This window comes from Echinops telfairi, unplaced genomic scaffold (genome assembly GCF_000313985.2).
Source record: "Echinops telfairi isolate 266 unplaced genomic scaffold, ASM31398v2 ScPeMD7_2;HRSCAF=8, whole genome shotgun sequence".
Taxonomy (NCBI): Eukaryota; Metazoa; Chordata; class Mammalia; order Afrosoricida; family Tenrecidae; genus Echinops; species Echinops telfairi.
This window is the reverse complement of record NW_022103898.1, coordinates 27,274,050-27,298,030: the sequence shown is the minus strand read 5'-3', so window position 1 is coordinate 27,298,030 and position 23,981 is coordinate 27,274,050. Positions and strand designations below refer to the sequence as shown.

The 23,981-nt window shown below is 37.8% G+C and overlaps 1 protein-coding gene across 1 annotated transcript in view; it reads right to left on the bottom strand.

Moving 5' to 3' along the window:
* Positions 1-23,981, bottom strand: part of UHRF1BP1L (UHRF1 binding protein 1 like) — a 105,968-nt gene that overhangs the window by 7,410 nt on the left and 74,577 nt on the right. Inside the window, exons 12-18 of the mRNA XM_045291294.1 lie at positions 22,406-22,599; positions 19,472-20,961; positions 18,456-18,631; positions 14,762-14,904; positions 13,788-13,938; positions 7,535-7,788; positions 7,089-7,197 (exon numbers count right to left, since the gene is read on the bottom strand). Of these exons, the coding sequence (XP_045147229.1) occupies positions 7,089-7,197; positions 7,535-7,788; positions 13,788-13,938; positions 14,762-14,904; positions 18,456-18,631; positions 19,472-20,961; positions 22,406-22,599 (2,517 nt within the window). The remainder of the gene's footprint in view (positions 1-7,088; positions 7,198-7,534; positions 7,789-13,787; positions 13,939-14,761; positions 14,905-18,455; positions 18,632-19,471; positions 20,962-22,405; positions 22,600-23,981) is intronic.

The window sequence follows — 23,981 nt, the reverse complement described above, 5'->3', positions numbered from 1 at the left end:
GGGGATCCTTCAATCATGATAGAACAATGCAAAAATAACCTACAAAGATAGAATTTAGTATCTACATTTTTAAAATTACATTTCTTATGAATGTAAAGATAATGCAAGAATAGTGAAGACCTAGAAAATGCAGAACAAAGTAAGTATGAAGCTGGAGAGAAGCTATATTAATGTAAGATAAAATGGATGTAACACAATAATAAAAATGCTATTGGAGACAAAGAGGAGTATTGAATATTGATCAAGGGGTAACTTATTAGGATGATATCACAATCACAAACATATGTGACTAACAGAATATCAAAATACATGAAGAAAAAAACTGATAGAAATGAAGGGAGATATAATCAATAACTGGATATTTTCATATCCAACATTCAATTATGGGTAAAATAAGTAGGCAAAGGTCAACAAGAAATTCAATGAACTTGAGCAACACTGTAAACCAGGTGTCCTCAAACTTTTTAAACAGGGGGCCAGTTCACTGTCCCTCAGACCCGTTGAAGGGCCAGACTATTGTTTCAAAAAACAATGAACAAATTCCTATTCACACTGGACGAGTCGGCAGTTAAGCAGGACAGGCAGTGGCAGCAAAAACACCCGGCGGGCCAGATAAATGTCCTCGGGGGGCCGCATGTGGCCCCTGGGCCGTAGTTTGAGGACCCCTGCTGTAAACCAACTCGAAGTATACTCATCAACTCAACAAAAGGAAAACTTACATTCTTGGCTTATATTGAACATTCTTAGTACACGGGCCTTGATACAAACCTCTGTAAACTAAAAATACAAACCAATACAAAGCATAGAGTCCAAATACAGCGGGATACAATTAGAAATAAGAAATAGAAAAAAGTCTAGAAGACTCACAAATATGTATAATTTAAATATTCATAAAAGAACCAGTGGGTCTGTGGTAGTTACATAATCTGTTGTCAACTTTAGACATAAGAGTGGAGGGGTAGAGTTTAGCTTGTCAATCAGGTTGTAGCTTGATGACCTCATTTAGAGCCTCGAAGGAGATAAATAGCTCGCTGGAGGCAGGACACTTGTTCACTCCCTGCAAGACATTCCTGATGACAAGACACATGGAGCTACGCTAGAGCCCTGGAGCTGGAGGAGTCATGTGGAGATCCACATTAGCACAGAGATACTTGCAATACCACTGGATCCTCAAGACTTTTCACCCACTGGTCTGTGATTTTCCTGCATTCGGCATCATTACATGTGCTTCATGAGTCTGAAGAGGACTTTATAGATTGGTATCGGACATATGGTCTAATATCAGACTTATGGGTTTGATCTGGACTGGGCTGGGATGTCTTCTCAATATTCAATTGCTCTTGTATATAGAGCTCTTTCTTATACACATATGAGTCTCCCTGGGGGAGAAATCAAAAGGAAATTGCAAAATACTTTAAAATGAAAGAAAATCAAGATACAATATGAGCTGCTGCTGAAGCAGTGCTCAGAGGGAAACCTACAGTTCTAGATCCCTACATTAAAAAGGGGAGAAATCTCAAATCAATAACCTGATCTCCTACCTAAGATCCTGGAACTAAAGGAGCTAACTAGAAAAGAATTTTCTTCACCTGATAATGGGCATCTACAAAAACTCCACAGCTAGTGCAATTAATATTGAATGTTTATGGTATTCTTAACTTTTCCCCTAAGTTAGGAACAAAACAACAATGCCCATCCTCTATACTTTCATTCATTATTGTACTAGAGATATTAGCTAGGCAAGAAAGCAAAAGAGAAGGCACACCAATTGGAAAAGAGTAAGTGAAACTATTTATCATGATAAATGGAGAAATATTGAAGTTGTCGAGGATTTTGTCTTGCTTGCATCCACAATCAAGGCTCATGGAAGCAGCAGTCAAAAGATCTAAAGATGAATTACAATGGGTAAATCTGCTGCACAAGACCACTTTAGTGTTCAATAGCAAGGATGTTACTTTGAGGACTACGGTAGGCTTGACCCAAGCTTTGGTATTTTAAATTGTCTCATGTGTAATTTGGAAGTTGGACATAGAATAAGGAAGATTGTAGAAGAATAGATGCATCCGAATTGTGGTGCTGGAGAATACTAAGACATCATAGACTGCTAAAAAGACAAACAGATCTTTGTTGGAAGAAGTAAGGCCAGAGTGCTTCTTAAGAGGCAAGGATGGAAAGACTTTGTTTTACATATTTTACACATGTCAGGAGAGACCAGTCCGTGGAGAAGCTGTCATGTTTGGTAAAGTGGAAGCGCAATGAAAAAGAGGAAAGCCCTCAAGGACATGGATTGACACGGTGCTGCAACAGTGGGCTGACGCATAAGAACAACTGTGGGGATGTCACAGGACCACACAAGTGTTTCCTTCTGTTGTGCCTAAGGATGCTATGGGTCAGAACCAACTCGATGGCACCTAACATTTCTATTTAACATGACACAATCTTGTATACAGGCAGTCCTAGGATTACAAATGAGTTCTGGTTTGTTTTTAAGTCAAAATTGTATGTAAGTTAGTACTACTTAATGTATAATCCATAGTTAACACGTTAGTCATGTTTGTCTTAGTATATCATGTGCCACTTTATGCATAAAAACTAAACACTTCCAGATACTCTACATCTTTAAAACAATAACAGAAAAATATTTTTATGCATGAAGCAAAGTAGTGTCCATTTGTTAGTACAAACCATTGTACGTACCTCAAAAGGTTAATATAATAGGGGTCATAGGGGCTGGTTTAGACCTATGGGTTGTATATAAGCTGTATGTTCATAACCCAAGAATTATCCATATAGCAAACTATAGACTCATTTGAAAAGAACAAGCCAAATAAATCATACTAGAGTAAATGAGTTCAGCATGGTTGAGAGATACAGTATTAGTGTGCAGAAAAAATTGAGTTTATTAGTCAAAATCTATAGATAATAAAAATTAAGAATTAGATTAGGAAAAGTTCCAGTCATGACAGCATGAAAAGGAATACTAAGAATAAATTTAACAGAAGTATAAACTTACTATGAAAACTACAAAACATTGTTGAAAGAAATTAAAGAATATCTCAAAGGATAAAAAGAAAACCCCAAAAACATGTTCATGGTTTAGAAGACTTAATCTTGTTCAAAGGGATATAATTCCTAAACTGATCCAATGATTCAATGGTATCCCTATTAGAATCCCAGCTGGCATCGTTATAGGTAACGACAAAAAGATTCTAAAATTCAAATGAATTTGCAATTTGAGGAACCCATAATAGCTAAAACAATCTTAAGGAAAATAAAGTTGGTGGACTTACATTTTACGATTTCCTTCTTACAAAAAACCCAGTATTGAACCTTCTCTGACCACAGTCCAGGGATGCGAATGGCCTTGCTATCAGACAGAGCACTGTAAAGTCTACTATTGCTGATGTAGTTGGGTTAAAATGTAACACCTTATCATTTGAGCTCCTTTTTGCCTCATTTTAACATTGTTTTGGTTTTTAATATTTTTGGCTTTCTTTTTCTATTGGGATTTTTCTGTTTTGTCACTGTTGTTATTTTTGTGTTTATGTTTTGTATCATTTTCTCTATATGAAATCCAGAATATATAAATCTATAGAGATTTTAACATTTTCAGAAGAAAATATTCTGAAATTAATTGTGGAGAGGATTGCACAAGTCTTAATATTATTGACCAATTAAATTGTATGGTATGTGAATTATATGCCAATAAAACTACCTAAAAAAAAGTCACAACCCAACAGGTTAAATTATTTCTGCCAAGACCATTCAATGGGTAAATAATAGATTTTTATGGTACCAGACAATTGGCTAGTTATAATGAAAAGAATGAAGTTAGACCCTATGTCATGTCATATACACCTGGAATTTTGGTTCCATATTAAACATGAAATTGTTCTTATACACTAACATTTAAACTTAACTTCAAGTTTTGCTCTTTTTTAATTCTGCAGTTCTTTATTATGAGTTTGATTAAATAATACTTTCCATTTTCAACAATTATATTTATTTTGCTTTCAAAATAAATTTTAGGTTCAAAATCATTTCCCTGAAGAACCCCTAAGATATTTCTTCACACTGTCTTCAAGCATTTGGTGTTACTAAGGCGAAGTCTGATTCTTACCCTTTGTTTTTTCTCTCAGGATGCTTTCTAATGGGTATCCTTGCAAGTTCAGGACTTTCTCCAGAATGGCTGGGCGAGGGTTGTTATTTTCATTCACAGGCTCTATCAATTTGAAAACTTGTTTCCTCCTTCTCATACCACAAAATCATTGCATGGTTTTCATTGCTTTCCTTTAACTCTGTTCTTTCTGGGACTTTCTTTAAATAGATGTGGATCTATCATACCTTTCTTTAACATCCATTTAAATACATAAATACATGTATATAAATAATTTCTTCTTTCTTTTCTTGCTTTTTAAGCGAATCCTGTTTAACCTTCTATACTTGTGCTGTCCAATATAGTTGCCACTAGCCATATATAAATTTATAGATATTGGTTTTTAAATTTAGTAAAAAATTAAAGAATTCTGTTCCTGTTACACTAATTACATTTCAAGTGCACAGTAGCCAAATGATTATTGATTATATAATATTTCCATCACCACAGAAGGCTCTACTGGACATTCTTGTTCAAGATCATCAGTTTAACCTGCACCTCTTTCTATGCTGTTTTTATTTACCCACTCAATGAGCTTTTTTTTTTTTTTTTAAACAATGACTAGGTAGTAGACATTGTTTTTGGAGATGGGGACAAGCACAGGCCATTAAAAATAAATCCCTGCCCCTAGATAACTTATATTCTGGTTAACAAATAAACAAAGAATATAAACAACCAACCAAAGAACCTCACTGCCCTCAAGTCGATAGTGACCATAGCAACCCTACAGGACAAAGCAGACTGCCCCTGTGAGATTCTGAGACAATAACCTCTTTAAGGACGCTGAAAGCCTGTCTTTCTCCCATGAAGCAGCTGGTGGATTTGAACTGCTGACCTTGTGGTTAGCAGTCTAATGAGTAACCACTATGCCATCAGGGCTCCTTGAAAGAATGCAGTATATCACAGAATGATAAGCACTGTGGAGAACAATAAAAAATAAAATGGGGTTAGGAGAAAGGAAGCTGCAGAAGACATGGAAAGGCTAGATACAAACTGTCTGGGGTAAGGGAGATTTTAATTAGAAGTTGAGGAACGGGATGAAGTAAGCCAAACGGACACCTGAGAGTATCATTCAATACAGTGACAAGTGAGGGAAAGGCCCTGAGATGGAGAAATGCTTAGTTTGCTTGAGGATATCTTGGAAGACAGGAGTGAACAGGGCAAAGGGAGAGAATATAACGAAATAAACAGAGAGAAATATAGGCCATACAGGATTTTGTGGGCCAATGCAAATACTTAGATTTTCACTTGAAATGAGATGGGAAGGCAGCAGAGAATCTTGAGCCAAGTATGTCATAGGGATTATATTTTTTAAATACCCTCTTACTGCTAGGTTGACAATAGGTTATAAGGAAGCAAAAGCAGAAGCAGAGATATACTTAGGGGGATGATAACAATTCAAGTGAATGAGCACAGTGGTAGCGTGTTCGATGGTGGAAAGAGGTCAGATTCAGCACAGATTTTGAAGGTAGACTGACAAATTTGCCAATGGGTTTTAGGTGGCTATTATTTTTTACTTCAAAGATTAAGTTTTTCATTTTCACGATCTTTAATGATTGTATTTCATAAGTTTACTTTTGCTTTACGAGTTCAAAATTATATCATCTGTGATGCTGGGTTATATTTCTTTTAAAAGGGTCCCCTGTTTTTTAGCACCAGCTCTATTTTTTATTTATAACTTTTTGTCCTCACTGAATTAGTTTCCGTAGTAAACATCTTTTTGACATTTATTTTGGTCACTTATCATGTAAACGTATTATCTGAGGGATTTTATACTTCCAGAGTTTTGCAAAGGGCAAAAATGGTTTCCTTTGATATGACTTAGGATATACTAACTTAACTCAATTTCCAGAGTAATTTCTAAATTATGACTCACGTACTAGTGACAAGAGGCGAACGGAGAGAAGCTCTTTCTCTTTAAAAAGTGCCAGCAGTATTAGAAACTGCAAGGTTAAGTTCCTGGCAGAAAAGCAGAAATACTGTTGCTTGAAACAGTTGCAATATAGTTTTAATTTCTAAAGCAAAAATAGCAGTAGTAGAAACTGTAGAATCCACTGTTCAGCGGTGGGCAGCAGTTGTCCCCACCCCACCCGATTACCATCCAAGATGTGGATGCTGGATTTTAAGTCTTGAGTCTGGTCTCTAGGATCTTTCACTGTTCGAAATCCACTCTATCTATCATCTTTTTCTTTTTTAAAACCACTGAGAAAATGAGGACCTAATGTCGGGGGTTTAAGTGGAGAGAAAATGTTTTGAGAATGATGTACAAATGCACTTTACACAATTGATGTGTGTATGGATTGCGATAACAGTTGTATGAGCCCCTAAAATGTTAAAAAATTAAAAATTAAAAAAAAAAAAAGAACCAAAGGGGAGCGGGGCCACTGAGAAATAATTCATATTTCCTACAAAATATCCAATTAAATCTTGTTTTATGTGTGTGCACATAAAAATTATTTTTAAAAATTTTTTCTAAAACATATATATAAACATTAAGATTCCAGTAGATAGAAAGGGCTTAATTGAAGGGAATGCTCAGAGAACCCTGGATAGATGGACAAAGTGGACACAGAAGGTGAACAATCCTAATGAATGCTCGTGACAAGGCAAGCAACAATGGAGGTGTAAAAGTACAAGGTAATTTCTGTTACAGAGAATAAGCCAGTTTGGAAGAATATATATATACAGCAATAGAGTTACATCTGTACAATCAAAAACTCCACTCTCTGGCGAGAGGTTCATACAATGATGACATTTAAATACAATGTACCTTCAATCATCCACTGCTACATTAATGATGTGCGTATATACAAAAGTAACCATTAACTATGAATAAAAAGAAAACAATCAACTCAAAAGCAATTTAATTCACAATTTCAGGAGCTGCCTGTCTAAGCTGCTGTGTTCCCCCCATCCCCACTCCCACATATACCTCTGATATGAAAAGAGCCATCATCACTTCTTTCTACCACAAGATGGTCAATATGGACAGCTACAGGAACTGGTTCAAGGGATATCGTACCAATATGTGAACTGTCATCCTACAGGAGAGAGAAACAGTATTGGCATGCTGCTCTTCAATAATAAAATTAAAATAAGCATTTTTTTAAACACTATTTCAGGAGATAATAATTTTTAAGGCGTAAGAAAGAAATCATTGCATGCTTTGGTGTGAAAGCTGTCTGTTCCATTTAGGCATTTCCTAAATTCGAAGAAAGCTATCATTCACCACCTAGACCAGCACATTTAATTCATTGTAATAATTGCTGCTAAGAGCATATACTATAGAGACAATATATTCTCAGACATGAGTCAAAGTCCTGACAAGGCAAAGTGAACATTTAGAACATGTGAATTCAAAAATGTCTATTGGCATACTTTTAAGTTGATTTTTGTGTTAGAAATTTGTATTTTCATCGGTATCACTGTTGCAACAGTTTCATCTTCCAAAAAATGCTGAATATTCATAAGAGTAGATGTTAGAAACTCGGTGCTAAAATTTTCTATATGGCATTGCAGGAATCCATTTTTTTCTGCAAGCAAAGAGTGTATTACAGCACCAGGCCCACTTTCAAATCTCAGCGTAATCTCAGGAGAGGATTTAGAATGAACTACAGCTTTCTGATCCGAACCTATGACAAATAAACACAAACATTTAATAGTTTAGCACAACTCTATTGTCATTCAGAAGTCATCATAAATTTGTAAAATGTGAAATACATGCAGTCTTAATATTTACCCCCAAACTAACTCAAATATTTTACACTACATATATACATATAGTACTAACAGCCATAATTTCAATTTTTATAGGTAACTTTCAACTATAATAGTACTGACTTGCTAGTATTTTTATTTTCTCTATTTTAATTATAGGAGAAAGTATACCATGACATGAATATGATATACATTTCTGATACTTGGGGTGTACGTGACCATGTATTTATAAATTTGTAACATAATGGACTAGGATGAGGAAACAGGGTCCTCCCCTCCATTTCAGGTGACTCTTAAAGACAGTTCCCAAGGAGCAACAAAGCCTAACGCTTCACACTTTTCTCATTAAAACTGTCTTTGATAAACAAAAAGCAAATAGAAAAAATCTCATTAAAATGCTTTGTTCAGAAGAGTATAACTGGAGTTACAATAAATAAAATACATTTATGCTTTGATTTTGTTCCAAAAAAGAATTTGAAGTAGCTTACAAAGGTACACATACTTGAGTTTTAAAACAACTTTTAACATTTTAATAAATTACCCATAAAAAATTGCCATTGAGTTGATTCTGATTCATAGCAACCCTTTAGAATGGAGTAGAATGGTTCCTTGTTTTTCCCTTGCAATGGCCAGTGGGCTTCAACCTCTGATCTCAGTGTTAGCAGCCCAACACTTAACTCACAGGGCCCCAAATCATCCATAAATTCACTGCCATATTCTGACTTCTAGCAACCCGATACAGGGTTTCCAAGGCTGTAAATCTTTACAGGTGTAGCCTCATCATTCTTCCATGGAGCAGCAAGTGGGTGTGAACTTTTTGAGATTAGTAGTTCAGTGCCACCGAGGATACTAAATTATCCAAAAGATATCTCTTTTTTTAAAAATGAAAGTTCCTAGTGGAACTGCTGAAGTTTTTGAGTTGACCCTCAGCGTAGATATTTGGTTTAAGCACAGAGGCGACAATATGCACTTGGGATAATCCTATAAAACAGTGAACAAGCAAGGACAAGATCGGCTGCGGAGGAAAAGGAGACGTTGCTGTTGCTGTTAGGTGCCAGAGTCGATTCCAACTCATAGCAACTTGTGCACAACAGAAGGCCATGCTGCCAGGTCCTGGGCCCATTGTTAAAGCCATGCTGTCAATCCATCTGGTCAGGAGTCATCCACTTTTTTGTCGCCCCTCTACTTGATCAAGTATGATGTCCTTCCCCAGGGACTGGTCTTCTCCTGACATGTTGAAAACAGGTGAGACAAAGTCTCGTCATCCTTGCCTCGAAGGGGCACTCTGGCCTTACATCTACCAACGTAGAAGTAAGTTTGTTCTTTCAGTAGTCTATGGTACTTTCAATATTCTTCTCCAGCACCACATTCAAATGTGTCGCACTGATTCTTCTTTCGTCTTCAATGTCCAACTTTCACAAGTATATGAGGCAACTGAAAATACCATGGCTTGGGTCGGGCACCCATTAGTCTTCAAAGTAACTTCCTTGTTTTTCAACATTGAAAAAGGTCTTGTGCATTCAGATTTACCCAATGCAATGTATCTTTTTGTTCTCTTTTGACTGAAACTTCCATGAGCACTGAATGTGGATCCAAGCAAGACAAAATCCTTGACAGCTTCCATCTTTTCTCATTTGTCATGGTGTTACCTACTGGTCCAGTTGTGAGGATTTTAGTCCTCTTTACATTCAATTGTAATCCATACTGACGGCTGCAGGTAGGTGGCAAAGTAACACATTTATTTAAATGATTGTGCTAAAGGACGACCACAATGATCTTCCAAGCAGCAGAGGGGGGGAAAAAGGTCAATTTCACAATTCACAGATTCTAGGCAGTACAAACAAACTGAAGTTTTTTTTTTTCTGGAAAGACGCATATCTTTAGGTTATTGTGGTAGCAAAACTATTATTCCAGTGGTTTACCTAAAAGAACCCCCCACCCCCCAAAAATAAATTACTAGCATTAGGAGTGACTTAGAGTGATCCCTCAGGGAGGGGAGAGCTGCCCTAGAGGGTCTCGGAGGCTGTAACTCTCCAGGAGTAGAAAGGCCCATCTTTCTCCTGCGGAGCAGCTGGTGGTTTCAGTGCTGACCTTGCGGCTAGCATCCCAAAGCATAACCACAACACTGCCAGGACTCCTTGTAAGTTCTCATAAGACTCCACTAATTAAATCTATAACGAAAGGATATTTTGATTCTCAGGATAGGAAGAAAGAAAAAGGATGTGGATTCTGATCTTTTACTTAGATTAAATGCAAGCATATTTGTGAGGGGTTTGCGGTACCTGAAAGTAAAAAACATATATTAAGAACAGTCTCCATACATAAATCAAAGATCCTGTCCTAGGAGATGGCTATAAGGCAGACTCGCTGGCAACAATTTGTTTTTGTTTTTGGTTTGAGGAGAACCTGTGTAATAAATAACTTTGCTACCTCAGTAACAGAAAGATATGTGTCCTTCCAGAAAAAAAGAGTCATTTGTTTTTTATCTCTTAGGTTCTATGAATTGTTTTTAAATGTTGATTTCAGGACCAGAATTAAATTTAGTGATTCGTATTAGATCCCCGTGTGCAAAACGGCTCCCAATTGGCTGCGATTTGAAAGGCGGCAGGCTTGAACCCACCCTAGCAGTACCTTACAATGACTGCCGACCCGCCTCTCTAAAGAGGAGAGCCCCAGACCCCGACAGGGCCTGGCTCTATCCTGTAAAACAAGGAGTCACCGGGAGAGGAAACTGCCTCCAAAGTAACAGGTGTGTTTCTTTGTTAGCACTACTTGCTATCAGTCAAAATAAAGAAGCTTTCAGCATTATTATAAACTGGTAAGACTTTTAAAAATATTTTAAAACTCAGATATTAAAAAAAATAAATGGCAAGAGAAAGGTCCACAACACAGTAACTGTTAGACAATGTTCTCTCTGTATCAAGAAGAAAAAAAGTTAATTTGTAAATTTAATAAGAGCAATAAACAACTCAGTTAATTTGACTTTATTTCTCTCGTTAATGCGAAATAGTTTTAAACAAAAAGAGTACTGATTTTGGAGCATGATAAAATACAACAAAACTTTACTAGTCAAAGTTACTCCCTACTTCCTCTTGTAAAATGGAATTATTATATTAGGGTCTTCCTATTAAAGTCGTTGCCATCAAGTATATTTTGACTATAGCAATCCAATAGGACAGAGAAGTGCCTCAATGAACTTCTAAAGCTCTGTGTCAGGGGTTCTCAACCTATGGGTAGCAACCCCTTTGGGGGGTCGAACGACCCTTTCACAGAGGTCACCTAAGACCATCGGAAAACACATGATTTCTGATGGTCTTAGGAACCAAGACACCGCTCCTCTATCCATCTCCAGGTGGGTCCGTCCACATGCAGATACGCCCAGATACGAGTACTTGGCGTGAAGACGGCATGCTTTAAGACAAAATTTCATTTATTTGTCATTAGAAATAAATATTTCAGGGATTGATCAAGGGCAATGTAACCGAAAGAAATTACTGAAACCCAAATGAAGGCTGAGCATGATAGTGGGACAAGAGGGCAGCAAAGGAAATAAAGGAAAGAAATAGGAGGCAAAGGGCATTTATAGAGGTCTAAATAAAGGCATGTACATATGTAAATATATTTATATATGATGATGGGGAAATAGATCTACATGCATATATTTATAGTTTTAGTATTAAGGCAGAGCAGATGGACATTGGGTCTCCACTCAAGTACTTCCTCAATGCAAGAACAGTTTGTTCTATTAAATTGTCATTCCATTATGCACACCTTCCCGACACGGTCACTGAAGACAAAGCAGGTGCATAAGCAAATGTGGTAAAGAAAGGTGATGTTGCCCAGCTATCAAAAGATATACCATCTGGGGTCTTAAAGGCTTGAAGGTAAACAAGCGGCCATCTAGCTCAGAAGCAACAAAGCCCACATGGAAGAAACACACCAGCCTGTGTGGTCACGAGGTGTTGAAGGGATCAGTTATCAGGCAGCAAGAACAAAAAAACCGTATCGTAAATAAGGGGAAATACAGACTGGGGACCCAAAGCCAATCTGTAGGCAACTGGACATCCCCTTACAGAAGGGTAGCTGGGAGGAGATGAGCCAGTCAGGGTGTAGCCACAATAAAACATACAACTTTCCTCTAGTTCTTAAATGCTTCCCACCCACCCCCACCCCCCGCTATCATGATCCCATCTACCTTACAAATCTGGCTAGACCAGAGGATGTACACTGGTACAGATAGGAACTGGAAACACAGGGAATCCAGGACGGATGATCCCTTCAGGACCAGTGGTGATACCGAGGGGTGATACTGGAGGGTGGAGGGAAGGTGGGGTAGAAAGGGGGAACCTATTATAAGGATCTACATATAAGTGAGTGATGGGAAACATCAGACAGTGTCAGATATGACAAAATAATAATAATTTATAAATTATTAAGGATACATGAGGGAAGGGGGAGCAGGGAGGGAGAGGAAAAAATGATAAGCTGACACCAAGGACTTAAGTAGAAAGCAAATGTTTTGAGAATGATGATGGCAACAAATGTAAATGTGCTTGACATACAATGGATGTATGTATGTATTGTGATGAGTTGTATGAGCCCCGAATAAAATGATTAAAAAAAAAAACAAAGAAAAAGAACTAAATATTTCACAATACATAATTACATATTATTTTGTGATTAATCACTATGCTTTAATTATGTTCCATTTGTAGCAATGAAAATATACCCTGCATATCAGATAGTTACATTATGATTCATAACAGTAGCAAAATGACAGTTATGAAGTAGCAACGAAAACAGTTTGATGGTTGGGGGTCCCCACCACATGAGGCACTGTATGAAAGGGTCGTGACATTAGGAAGGCTGAGAACCACTGCTCTATGTAATCTTTACAGAAGCCATTGTCCCTCCTGTAATGCTGATTTGGAACAAATGGCACGCTTACCTGCAATTTGCAGGAGGTGAGGTGACAGGGCGCTTCTCTGATTGTTGCTGTTCGGTGCCACAGAGTTGGCTGCAACCCTACGCACAACCGAATGAGGCACTGCCCGACCCTGCGCCATCCCCACACGGGTTCCTCTGCGGGAGCCCACGGGGGCAGTCACGGTTTCAGTCCACCTTTTGAAGGTCTCCCCCCTTTTCACTGCCCTTCTACACTTACCTACTGTCATGTTCTGTTTATTTCAATGTGCTGCGTACCAGATACAGTACTCTGGATAGAGCAAATAAAAATAATACAACTATTTTAATTACATATTTTTAAATTATCTTCAAAAGAGTGAAAGCCCTAAGTGGTAAGTAACTCCATGTAGACATTGAAGAGGGGACAACTTACTGTGGCTTCCTCTTTACACCCTGTGTCTTCTTACTTAAATCCCTCACTGTTCCAGTCCAAGTGCTGAGCTCAGCGTAAAAGACTGCAAGAATAGTAAACACACGTTTCCCCCCTCAAATAGCACGCTAGCACAGAACATGTTGCCTTATAAGTAAGACCAGGGACTACAGAAATTGACATTTATTCCACTGTGAAGCTACACTACATTTTCTAAGATTCCGTTATCAGTCTTTTCACCTAGAAAAACGTTCAGATTTCTGAGACCAAGGATGGGATGGCTGGAGAAGTAAGACTCCGAACTCACCAACAACACACACAAAAAGAAATGAAAGTTTAACAAGTTACATCTTTCTAGTAATTCAATCAAAATGCTATATGACAATAAGACAACCTACAGAAAATCCACACAACCCCATTATTGTTATTATAAATAAACAAATGAAATTGTCCTTGAGTTCAGTTATGTCAAAAATAGGACTGATAATGAGTCAAATGTCTAAAACACCATAAGTTTGTCATATTGTAGAATCCTGTGTGAAACAGTAGCAAAAATGGTAAAACACCGTTTGATCTTACCTACTGAACGATTACCAAGGTAATGCCGAAAACTGATGTTGCCTAACTGGTCTGGCGTCACTTGGTCCACTTGAAGACAGATTTCAGTATCTTCCCCTCGGATGTGAATTTCCCCATTAACACCGGTAATTTTAAACACCACAATTGACATCTATTAATAATTGCATAAATAATATTAGTAATTTAACACCAAGCTTAAAAACGAAAGAAAAAAAAAGAAGCTACCATAGTCTCTAAAAACACAAGACAAAACAAACCAAAACAATTCTTTTAACCAACAGAATATGACAGCTACATTATAGTGAAAACCTCATTTCCTTTCTTTTTACTCAGACTAGAAAAGATCCCCAACCCCCCAGGTTACAAAGATGCATTACGTGACATTTTCATGTGCAAGTTTTCACTATAAGCTATGCATGAAATATTTTCTAAGTCTCCCAGTAGAACATTTTACTGAGTAACCCACTGCCATTGAGTTGATGCCAACTGCTAGGGTTCCCATAGGACCCGGTAGAACTGCCCCTGTGGGTTTCCAAGACTGTAACTGTTAGTGGGAGTAAAAAGCCCCATCTTTCCCCTAAAGAGTGGCTGGTGGTTTCAAACTGCTGACCTTGCAAATCACAACCCAGGACGGCTTTAAATAAAATCAGTACATCTTTGTTTTGTACAAAGCTTCTCACTGATGGCGATCCTGATGACCATCAAACTCTACGAAAGTGTATTTAAACTGAACTAAATTAAAGGTACAACAATAAGATGGGGTGGAAATAGAAAAGATGGGAGACCCCCACCCCAACTATCAATAAAACAAATTTGGAAAATTGCAACGTAGAGGAAACTATTTCAGAAAGAGAGGAAAAGTACTTCCCAGAGTAGAAGCAGCAAAAGGACTCATGCACCATCTAAGTCCATTGACTACACACATGAACTGAAGACGCAGAGTGACCACGAATGGACTCTCTCGTAATACTTACCAGGTCGTCATGGTTGTCCGGAGCACCCTCTGAGTTTGTGCTGATGGCATCGGGAGAGGTTTCACCCAAATGCTGGGTGCCTGTGCTGGTGTTCACATTCTCTGCCTGGATTGGGTCGTTTGTAATCAAGTTCTTTTTAAAACCTGAAGTGATACAAAATAAACATAAATTAACGTGTTTTATCCATCATCTAACAAGGTCAAGTTTATTTACCCAAAAAAGTACAAACCCTTCAATCAGTAGTTTAAAAAAGCATAAGTCTAGAAAAAGGAGGATTGTGGTTAGCTAGCAAAATAGTGAGAAGTCGTTTCCCAAAATAAAATGTTATAGACGTGGACTGAATTGTACATGCAGAGAGAGAGAGTGTTTCATAATGAATGCTTTCACCACAATTAAAAAAAGGTGTCAGGGTCTAAACTTAGGATGAAACCAAAACAAAAACCAACCACCACTCACCACCCCAAGTTGGCTCCAACCACCACTCACCACCCCCAAGTTGGTTCCAACCACCACTCACCACCCCCAAAAGTTGGTTCCAACCACCACTCACCACCCCCAAGTTGGTTCTCTCTCCCCCTGGCTGCAGAGTTGGCAGGCCAACTTTGCCTCCCCCTCCTTCCAACTGACCCCGCAGCTTCCCAGGAAAGGCAACATTTATGTGAACGTGGAAAGAAAGCATTCTGCGCACAGGTACCAAGTACCTGCATGTAAAAACAGAGTTGCCACAGTGTCAACTTCACGAGGACGTCTAGGTACCATAAAGTTCCGTTTCAAGATAGTGAGCAAGCAGGAACAACGCAAGGGAGCCTTCTGATGGAGCTCCCTCACGCAGAGCAACAGCCTCAGAGCAGCAAGAAGTTGCTGGCATTGGCATGAACAAATTTTCACTCGACGGTGTCTTAAATTCTTAAAGCAATGTAAGACTATTCATATATTTCTTGTAACATTAAAATTTTAAAAAAACCATAAAGGGTCTGCTACCAATGAAACTCAATCCACTGTCATAAGAGAAAAACTTAGTTCAGAAAAACAAAGACTATATAGTTATAGAGCCCTTAAATGTTACTACACAGCCCATGTTCAGATGCATGGCAATAGACAATATCCCTGAAAGCATCTGCTGCTGGAATCTACCCTGACACACTCACTCGAAACACAGATAAAACTTCATGAACAAAGATATTAGTGATACCACTGCAATACCAGCAAAACAGTCTGAGCAATCTAAACATGCAACTACATTAACAGGCTGGTTTCCCTTCAAATAAAATGTAATCCTTATTTGCCTCAAATCCCCTAGGTTTCTTTCGTCTGTGGAAAACTACTCTCTGATGGCCCAACTTTCATTCCTATTCACAACCATTCACAATGTCCCTGATGGGAGTGTGTCTAATACTTTCTAAGTCATTCTAGATTGGGGCAATGGTTGCTTCTGAATAAAATGCTTCTGATGTAGTTCCATCATTTCAGGGGCAGTGAATTCCTTCATGCAGCTCTTCTACCACAGTCTCTGTAACTCCCACCAAACGCCCTGGTCTGGGAAAGAAGGTGTGGGGGGAAAACACGGATAGGATCCACCTGGGAGTAACTGTTACTTGTGATTGCCATCCTGCTGGGTATAAAGTGAGCCCTCTGAGAAGCAGGAGGAGGGGATCTCACTACTAGCAAGAACCAGGAGTGGAGCATGTCCTTGAGAGTCCTGCACAGTGAACGTCTTTGATCCAGAAGACAGCTTTGACATGAAGAGTGGCAGTGATGGGCTTTCCGGCCTACAGAGAGCAGGTAAAGCTGAGTGCTTTGGGGCAGGAGGCTTGTGGAGTGGGGTGCCTTTGGGTACTTAACCAAGGGAGCTGTACTGGCTGACCTCTAGAGCAGACTGCCTTTGGGTTGAGGGTGCCTTGGGGTACCTAACTCAGGAATCTGAGTTCACTGACAGCTGAGTGGTTTCAGGTTGAGGCTTACAGCGGGGTGGTATGCCCTTTGGGCATTTATTAGCAGCTCTGACAGAACTCTGTAACATGTACTTACTGAACAACTCTATCCTGAGCATTCCCACTTGAATTGTAACCTGTTAACTTTCATAATAAACTTCCTAATCTTAAGCATTGTCTGTGAGTTCTGTGTGGTCATTGTAATAAATTACAGAACCTACGAGGAGCAGCAGAGTATTATGGGAGACAAAAAATAGATAGTCTTATAGATGACAGAACACCATCATACATAATTCCCAAGGCAGCAACAGTTAAGACAGCAAATGATGTTTTGCACGAGACAAGTGTGCTGCAAAAGATTCTTGACTCTTCAAAATGTTAAACAGAAAAGACTTCACTTTGAGAACTAAAGTGTGCCTAATCTCTCACATCTCTTGTTCCATGACAGAAATTTATTCTCTGGCTTTTTAAATATCAATGGTGGTCTTTTCTTACTCTTTATTTTTATGTGTATATTATTTTCTCTTTGATGTTTTATTTATTTTATTGTTTCTGTTGGGTTTCCAAGTTTGTGAAGCACAGGAGTGGATGAACAGAGACGATCACTGAGGGGATGTGGCTGGGGGGTATGGGGGACTGATAGTGATGTTGTGATGATGTATATATAACTCTTAACTGTGGAAGTATATGATGTGTGAATATTACTTCAAGAAAACTTTTTTTTTTTTAAAGAGACAGAAACCACATTTGGCCAATGGTCACTGTGCGTGGAGGGAGAGTTGTTGCTGAGTGGACACTGAGTTTGTCGTAAGGGTGGTGGAATAATATGGAAAAGGATACCAATCATGGTTGAACAACATGAAGACTATAATCAGTGGCAATGAATTATATGCACATGTAGACATTATTGAACTGGAGAATTTGTCACGTATATTTTTACCACGATTGAAAAAAAAAATTACACGAATAGCAATGAGTACAAGAAAGAAGAAAATGTTCTAGAATTGATTGTAGGGATGATTGTATAACTCTTCTTGATGCGATTGAATTATTGGATTGTATGACATGTGGATGAAGTGCCAATAAAACTGTTCAAAAATAAAAAAGCGATAACCTAAAAGTGAAATAAAAAAAGTGTGCCTAATTCAAGCCAGGTATTCTTAATCGCTTCAATGTAGGCATGTGAAAGCTGGACAACAAATAAGGAAGCAAAGAATCGATGCCTTTGAACTCTGATGCTGGTGAAGCATTCTGAATACTGAAAAACAAATCTATCTTGGAAGAAGTGCGGCCAGAATGTTAATGGAAGCAAAGGCAGCAGGACTTTATCTCAGGTGCTTATTCAATTCGCAACGAGATGGACTGCCACAGTAGCTGCAACAATGGGCTGAAAGACAGCAGTGATTGTGAAGATGATACAGTGCTCTGTTCTATTGTACCTGGTGTCATTAAGAGTCAGAATCAAACGGATGGTACCGAAACACACAAAACTTAAATGCAGATCTAAGAGTCTGAATGACTGTATAAGAAGAGTCAATTATCATGTTTAAGGATGAAATGACACAACCATTAGAAGGCTGGCTATAATCCTCATGGTATAATACATATATATACATACATACATACATACATACATACATATATATATATATGCTTGGATGCATAAAATCTTTTTCTGATTTAATGCTTTATTCAATATTAATCAAAACACTTAAACATCACTTTTGTCAAGTTTATGACATCCTAAACTGTATTGATTTTACCTTTTTCCAAAAATAAATGGATATCACTTCCATCACTCTCTAACATCTGCTCTTCCAGGATCATGCTGTCAAGGGAGATGGTATCCAATGAGCTTTGAGAGGGGCTTCTTTTCACATTCTTATAAGAAACACTGAGGGGAGTCACATTGGGTGGGCAACGTTCCTTAGACTTTCCACTGTTAAGAAACAAAACTATTAGAAAAACTTTACCAAAAAGGGCAAGAATTCTAATTTTAAAATACTGTTAAAAAATTAAAATATTTCTATACTACCTACAAGTTTTAATGTAATATGAGGAGGCCTGGAAAACTGAAATTCCATTATATTTCAATTCCATTTTTCCACCAGTTTTTTAAGGATCCCCCCCCCACTTATATTGAAGAAAGTATCGGTTCATGAAAACAAAAAGTATAGGTTCATGAATAATAAGACACGAATCAGCCCAAACAAAACAAGGCAAAGGATTTGATTAGACATTTGTCCAAAGAAGATACCAAAACAGTGCATGTAAACATGTTCAAAGTCCTTAGAGCAACGCATATATATAAAAACCCTGATGAGATCCCAAGCCACTGCCAATAGGATAACTATTATTACAAAAAATGGGAAGTAACAAGTGTTGGCTAGGATCGGAGAAATGGAATCCCTCAAGTGGGAATGTCATTATGGAAGTCAAGAGCTAAACATAAGAATTATCCTCCTATGTACAATTCCCCTATTTTGTTAACACACAAACTATAAACTAATGATATGTGCTATTGTTAATCTTAGGTACAGACTGGAAGACATATTTGTACTTTGCTATTAACTATTATTCACAGTCAAAAGGTGGAAGAAAACAAGTCGTGTCCATCAATAGATGAATGGATAAAATACGGCATATCCCTATAATAGAATATTACAAAGAAAGAAAAGAAAAGAGGGGGGGGGGCCTGAAACAAAACCAAAACAGCACACACAAGTACATACACACAACAAAACAACGTAGAACACAACATTCCACAACATGTTGTTACCTTAAGGATGGCTGTGACGTCAGTGTTCTGACTGTGGAGGCGTCTTCCTTCCCGATTCCCGGGTTGTCACTGAGCGAAGCTGTTTCTGGAAGAGACTCTTCAGCTTTGGCTAGGGACTCATTTTCTTTACCCGAACTTGAAATTACAGTTGGGTTTCCACCACTATCAAATGACAGTATACTTGAATCTTCTCTGTAGCCTAAGACACGGCTTGAATCTGTCGAAGATATAACTTTTTTGTCACCGATTTCTGATCCGATTTCTACGGAGCTGCTTTTGTAAACAATGCCGCCACTTTCATCTTCACATATTTTGCCTAACGTTTTATCTGATAAATAGTCCGTGAAAGAAATTCCCTTCTGCAGATTTGTATCACTAGCTGACTTAAAAAGCACAGGATCCTTCAAAGGGCCATGGCTGAGGTCAACACTCAGAGATCTGCTGTCTGCCATATGATTAACAGTTACACTTCTAATTTGATGGATGCCACTATTGGCTTGTTTTCTTTTTGAAGACAGAATCTCTCCATTTTCTGGCGGCAAATAATGAGAAACCACTGGGCTCACTCTTTCAGAAACAGGGGACTTCAGAGTATTGGCTTGGCACACTGGATGGAGCAAAAGAGCCACTTCTGCACTTTTAAGTAAAATTCCAATGCAGATTGACATCTGGCTGGCAGGACTGCCCGTCACCGCTTCTACATCTTTCTTCACATTCTCTGAAAGTAGAATGAGCGATTCGTGCAGGAAAAGCAGGAGCAGGTACTGGTGGTGATTGACCTGCATGCTGACGTGCTTATGAATGTGAACCAGAATGTGAAGATCTGCATCGGATGAGGAGGAGGAAAGTCTTAAAAACGTACCGGACGATGAGGGTTGCTGTTCACCATTGGCCACAGGCTCAGACTCAGTACTGTAATATTCCTTCAAGAGCTTTTTTCGCTTCCAGCGGCTAGCCAGATCACTAGATTCGCTTTGCGAAGAGTTTAAAGATACCTGATGACAACTCTGTAGCTCTTTTTGTGACTCTGCATACCTTATGGGTTGGCAAATCCAGATGGAGAGAGGGAAGGCATCCACGAAGCTGACTGGCCGTCCTTTCCCACTCTTTGTCCCTTCATAGTCTACCCAGAATTGAGAAAAATACACAACCCAAACATCTGTGGCAGCAGAAGTTTTTAGAATGTACTTGTTCAACTTGGGCGAAATATTCCCTTTATAAACATCATGCATTTTGGTATCTTGTTCGTGAGCATGTCTCTGGAAGATTGGATGCAGAAGATTAAAACTGTCACAGGTTTTGGGGAAGCTCGTATATGTTTTACTAAAAAAATCACACTCTTTGAAATCTTGAAAGAGAGCTTCTAGATCAGAATGCCGGCAGTTTGGACAGTGCCTTGTATTGGTGGCAATCATTTCAGAACTCTGGATAGAAATTGCACGTGGTTGATCTTGGTGACTTTCAGGTTTCATTTCAGAAGGAATGACAAACTAGAAAGGGGGGAGAAAAATCTAGTCCACTTTACAAATCCACACATACTGACGAAAAACAATCACGAACATAATTTATCTCAGGAACACAATTCATCTCAGATGTACTATTTCTTAACATTTCCTCCTAAAATACTAACTTCTTATTAGATGTGAAACAACAGATTACAGAAAAAAAGAATAAAAATGATTCAAATTATCATGTATTAATGCATATTATACCTTGAGTACATATTCTTAAATCAAGTCTCAAGTCTGGAAAAATGGATACTTTTTTAATAGTGCATTTTAAATCTAAGAGATTTGGAGGAATAAATGGATGAAAGACTGATATGAGTGAATAGATGTGAAGAGAATAATTTTTCTGGTAGAAAAAACATAAAAATATAGATCAAACCATTTCTTAAAGTAACACTCCAAGGGTAATTAAATACACACCTCAAAAATTCTTAGCAAACAAATTTAAGTGACCAGTTTTAGAACTGCTCACAGTCTCATAAAGTTAAGGATGGTAAAATTATATTTTAATCTGTAAATAATTGGTATAAGGTGTCCCTTTATTCATTTTAGAACTGCTCACAAGATTATGAAATTATCTTAATCTATAAATATCATGTTATACGATATGTCCCTTTACAATAAATATTATAAAATCGTTGAGAAAATCTTTAAAAATTTTGTGATACAAAGTGTTAGGAATTCTTAACTTCATTTTTCAGAGAAGAAATTAAAGAGACGCATATTAACTAGAAACTGACCAAGTCATATCCTATTTACTACACTATGCTCACTGCCCTGGAGTTGATGACAACTTACAGTGCTCCATGGGACAGGGTAGAACTGCCTGTGGACTTCAGCACCGGCAGCTTTTTATAGGAGCAGAAGGTCCTGTCTTTCTACCAACGAGCAACTGGTGGTTCTAAATTGCTGGCCTTGCAGTTAGCCTCCCAGCGTGTAACCACTACACCACCAAATATACTAGCTCTATATTTTTAATTTCCTTTCTTTGGAGCTTTTTACATTATCAACTTTCTGTTATCTTTGGATACTAATAACCACATAAACGTGAAACAAACAGAACCTAAAGTTTAAAAGCTTAACTACATTATTTATCCTTCTTTGAAAAAAAATTTCATCAGCTCTGCTAAGTAGAGAAAATGTCTCATCTGAGTTTTACATTAAAGAAAACAAAAAAGTTGGTCAGTGAAAAATATACAAGTGAAGTTAGTGAAAGAAAAAAACTAAACTAAAACTAAAAAAAAGATTTAAGTAGGAAACTAGAAGTTTCTACAAATGAGAATCAAAATTAAACTGAAATTGAATACCAAAATTAAGACAAAATGAAGCTGATTTTTATTTGAATTCCTAGGTTAAATTATACTGTAAATGTCAAATTCAGTTGCATTAAAATGGTTTTGTTTTCAGCTAGTTATTTACATGGTACCTTTAGCATTAAGCCATCAACTCGAATATCAACATGCTCATCAGATTTTGAGTTGTCATCCAACTTGTAGACAGCCATAAACTGATTCAGGCTCTGTTTTAAATCCAACAGAAATTGATTTAACCACAGAATGCTTCTCTCATCCACAGTAAACTGTAGGGCGTTCAGCTGGCTATAGAGGTTGGGAGATGGAACTGTGAAAATATTAAAAATAAATAAATAATGGAAAAATCACAAAGTTCTGCATTCTCTTTGAAAACAAAAAGGGTATTTTAAGACAAATTTTACTCTTTCTTAAGAAAAAAAAATCAGATACAAGGTTAAGTCTAAGTTTTGCAACAAAAATATACAAATGTTAAACTATTGTTTCTCCACATATCCTCCACCTAGACCTACACACTTCTGAAGGTGATGTTGCCTCTCTCTGATTTACGTCATTTCAGTATCATTAAGATACCTATCTTGTGCTAATTTGAAATGTTAAGTTTGGGAAACAAAAAGAAATGGGAAAGGGCAAAATCGGGGATGTAGAATGGAAGGGGTTAAGTTTCCAAATAAATTCTATAGGACAACCTTTGGTACCCTTGAAGAAGGAGCAGGTGCACCAGCAGGTTACATACCTGATTATGATGGGGGGAAATTCCCTCTGTATAATGCTCCTGGTCTTTTCCTCACCAATATATTTCTAAATTTTCTTAAAACTGTTTCCTAATAAGCCTCCATGATTGCCCTGTGTCCTTTGGGAAAATCTATGCAGATTACTCCTACGGAGCCTCACAGCCTTTTAAGCTGACCTCACTGCTCTGAATTTCATGGCCCAGGAGCTCTCCTTAGAAGCTATTGTTTTAAATAGACCATGCTGGCAGTGGAATTTTTATACTAATGAGTTGTTAATGTTTTAACTTAAAAAAGGGAATTATTCAGTAACTCAAAATAACAAGCTGTCTAGCTAATGGACTAAAAAAAAAAGTATCTCAATACATAAGCTGCATTAAACTTACTTAACACCTATTAATTACAATGAAATAAACCACACTATTTTACAATTTCCAACATCATTTTAACCTAAGCCTTCCATCTACCACAAATCACCCTGTGTACTACTACAGTATTAATCTTCCTTAGATCCTTAAACTCACACGAATGAATACTTGTAGGATGGAGCCAAATGACAGAGGGCCTTGAAAGGCACTCCAAGATTAGTGTAACCCACGAGCCGATGGCGCTTAATCACGCTTCAGATCTGGAACTGAATTTGTTCCATTTGGCTAGATTTGAGTCAAGCAATAGATAGATCTATAAAGGAAACTGTAACAATAGTGAAGTACACCCATCTTAGAATAATCAGCCATTTGAGATCACAGGGGCAGCCCTTGTCCAAGGACAAAGTGCAGAGCACTCAGGAGAAAAGCAAGAGTGGAGGTAGGAAACACACGAAGGAGGTTTGATGTGTGGTGTTGCATTGAAAGGGTTGCAGCAAATGAGATGAAGCAAAAATGTGTATGAATTGTTTGATGGAAAATGAATTATCTGCTCTGTAAACCTTTACCAAATTGACAATAAGAAGTAAAGGGGG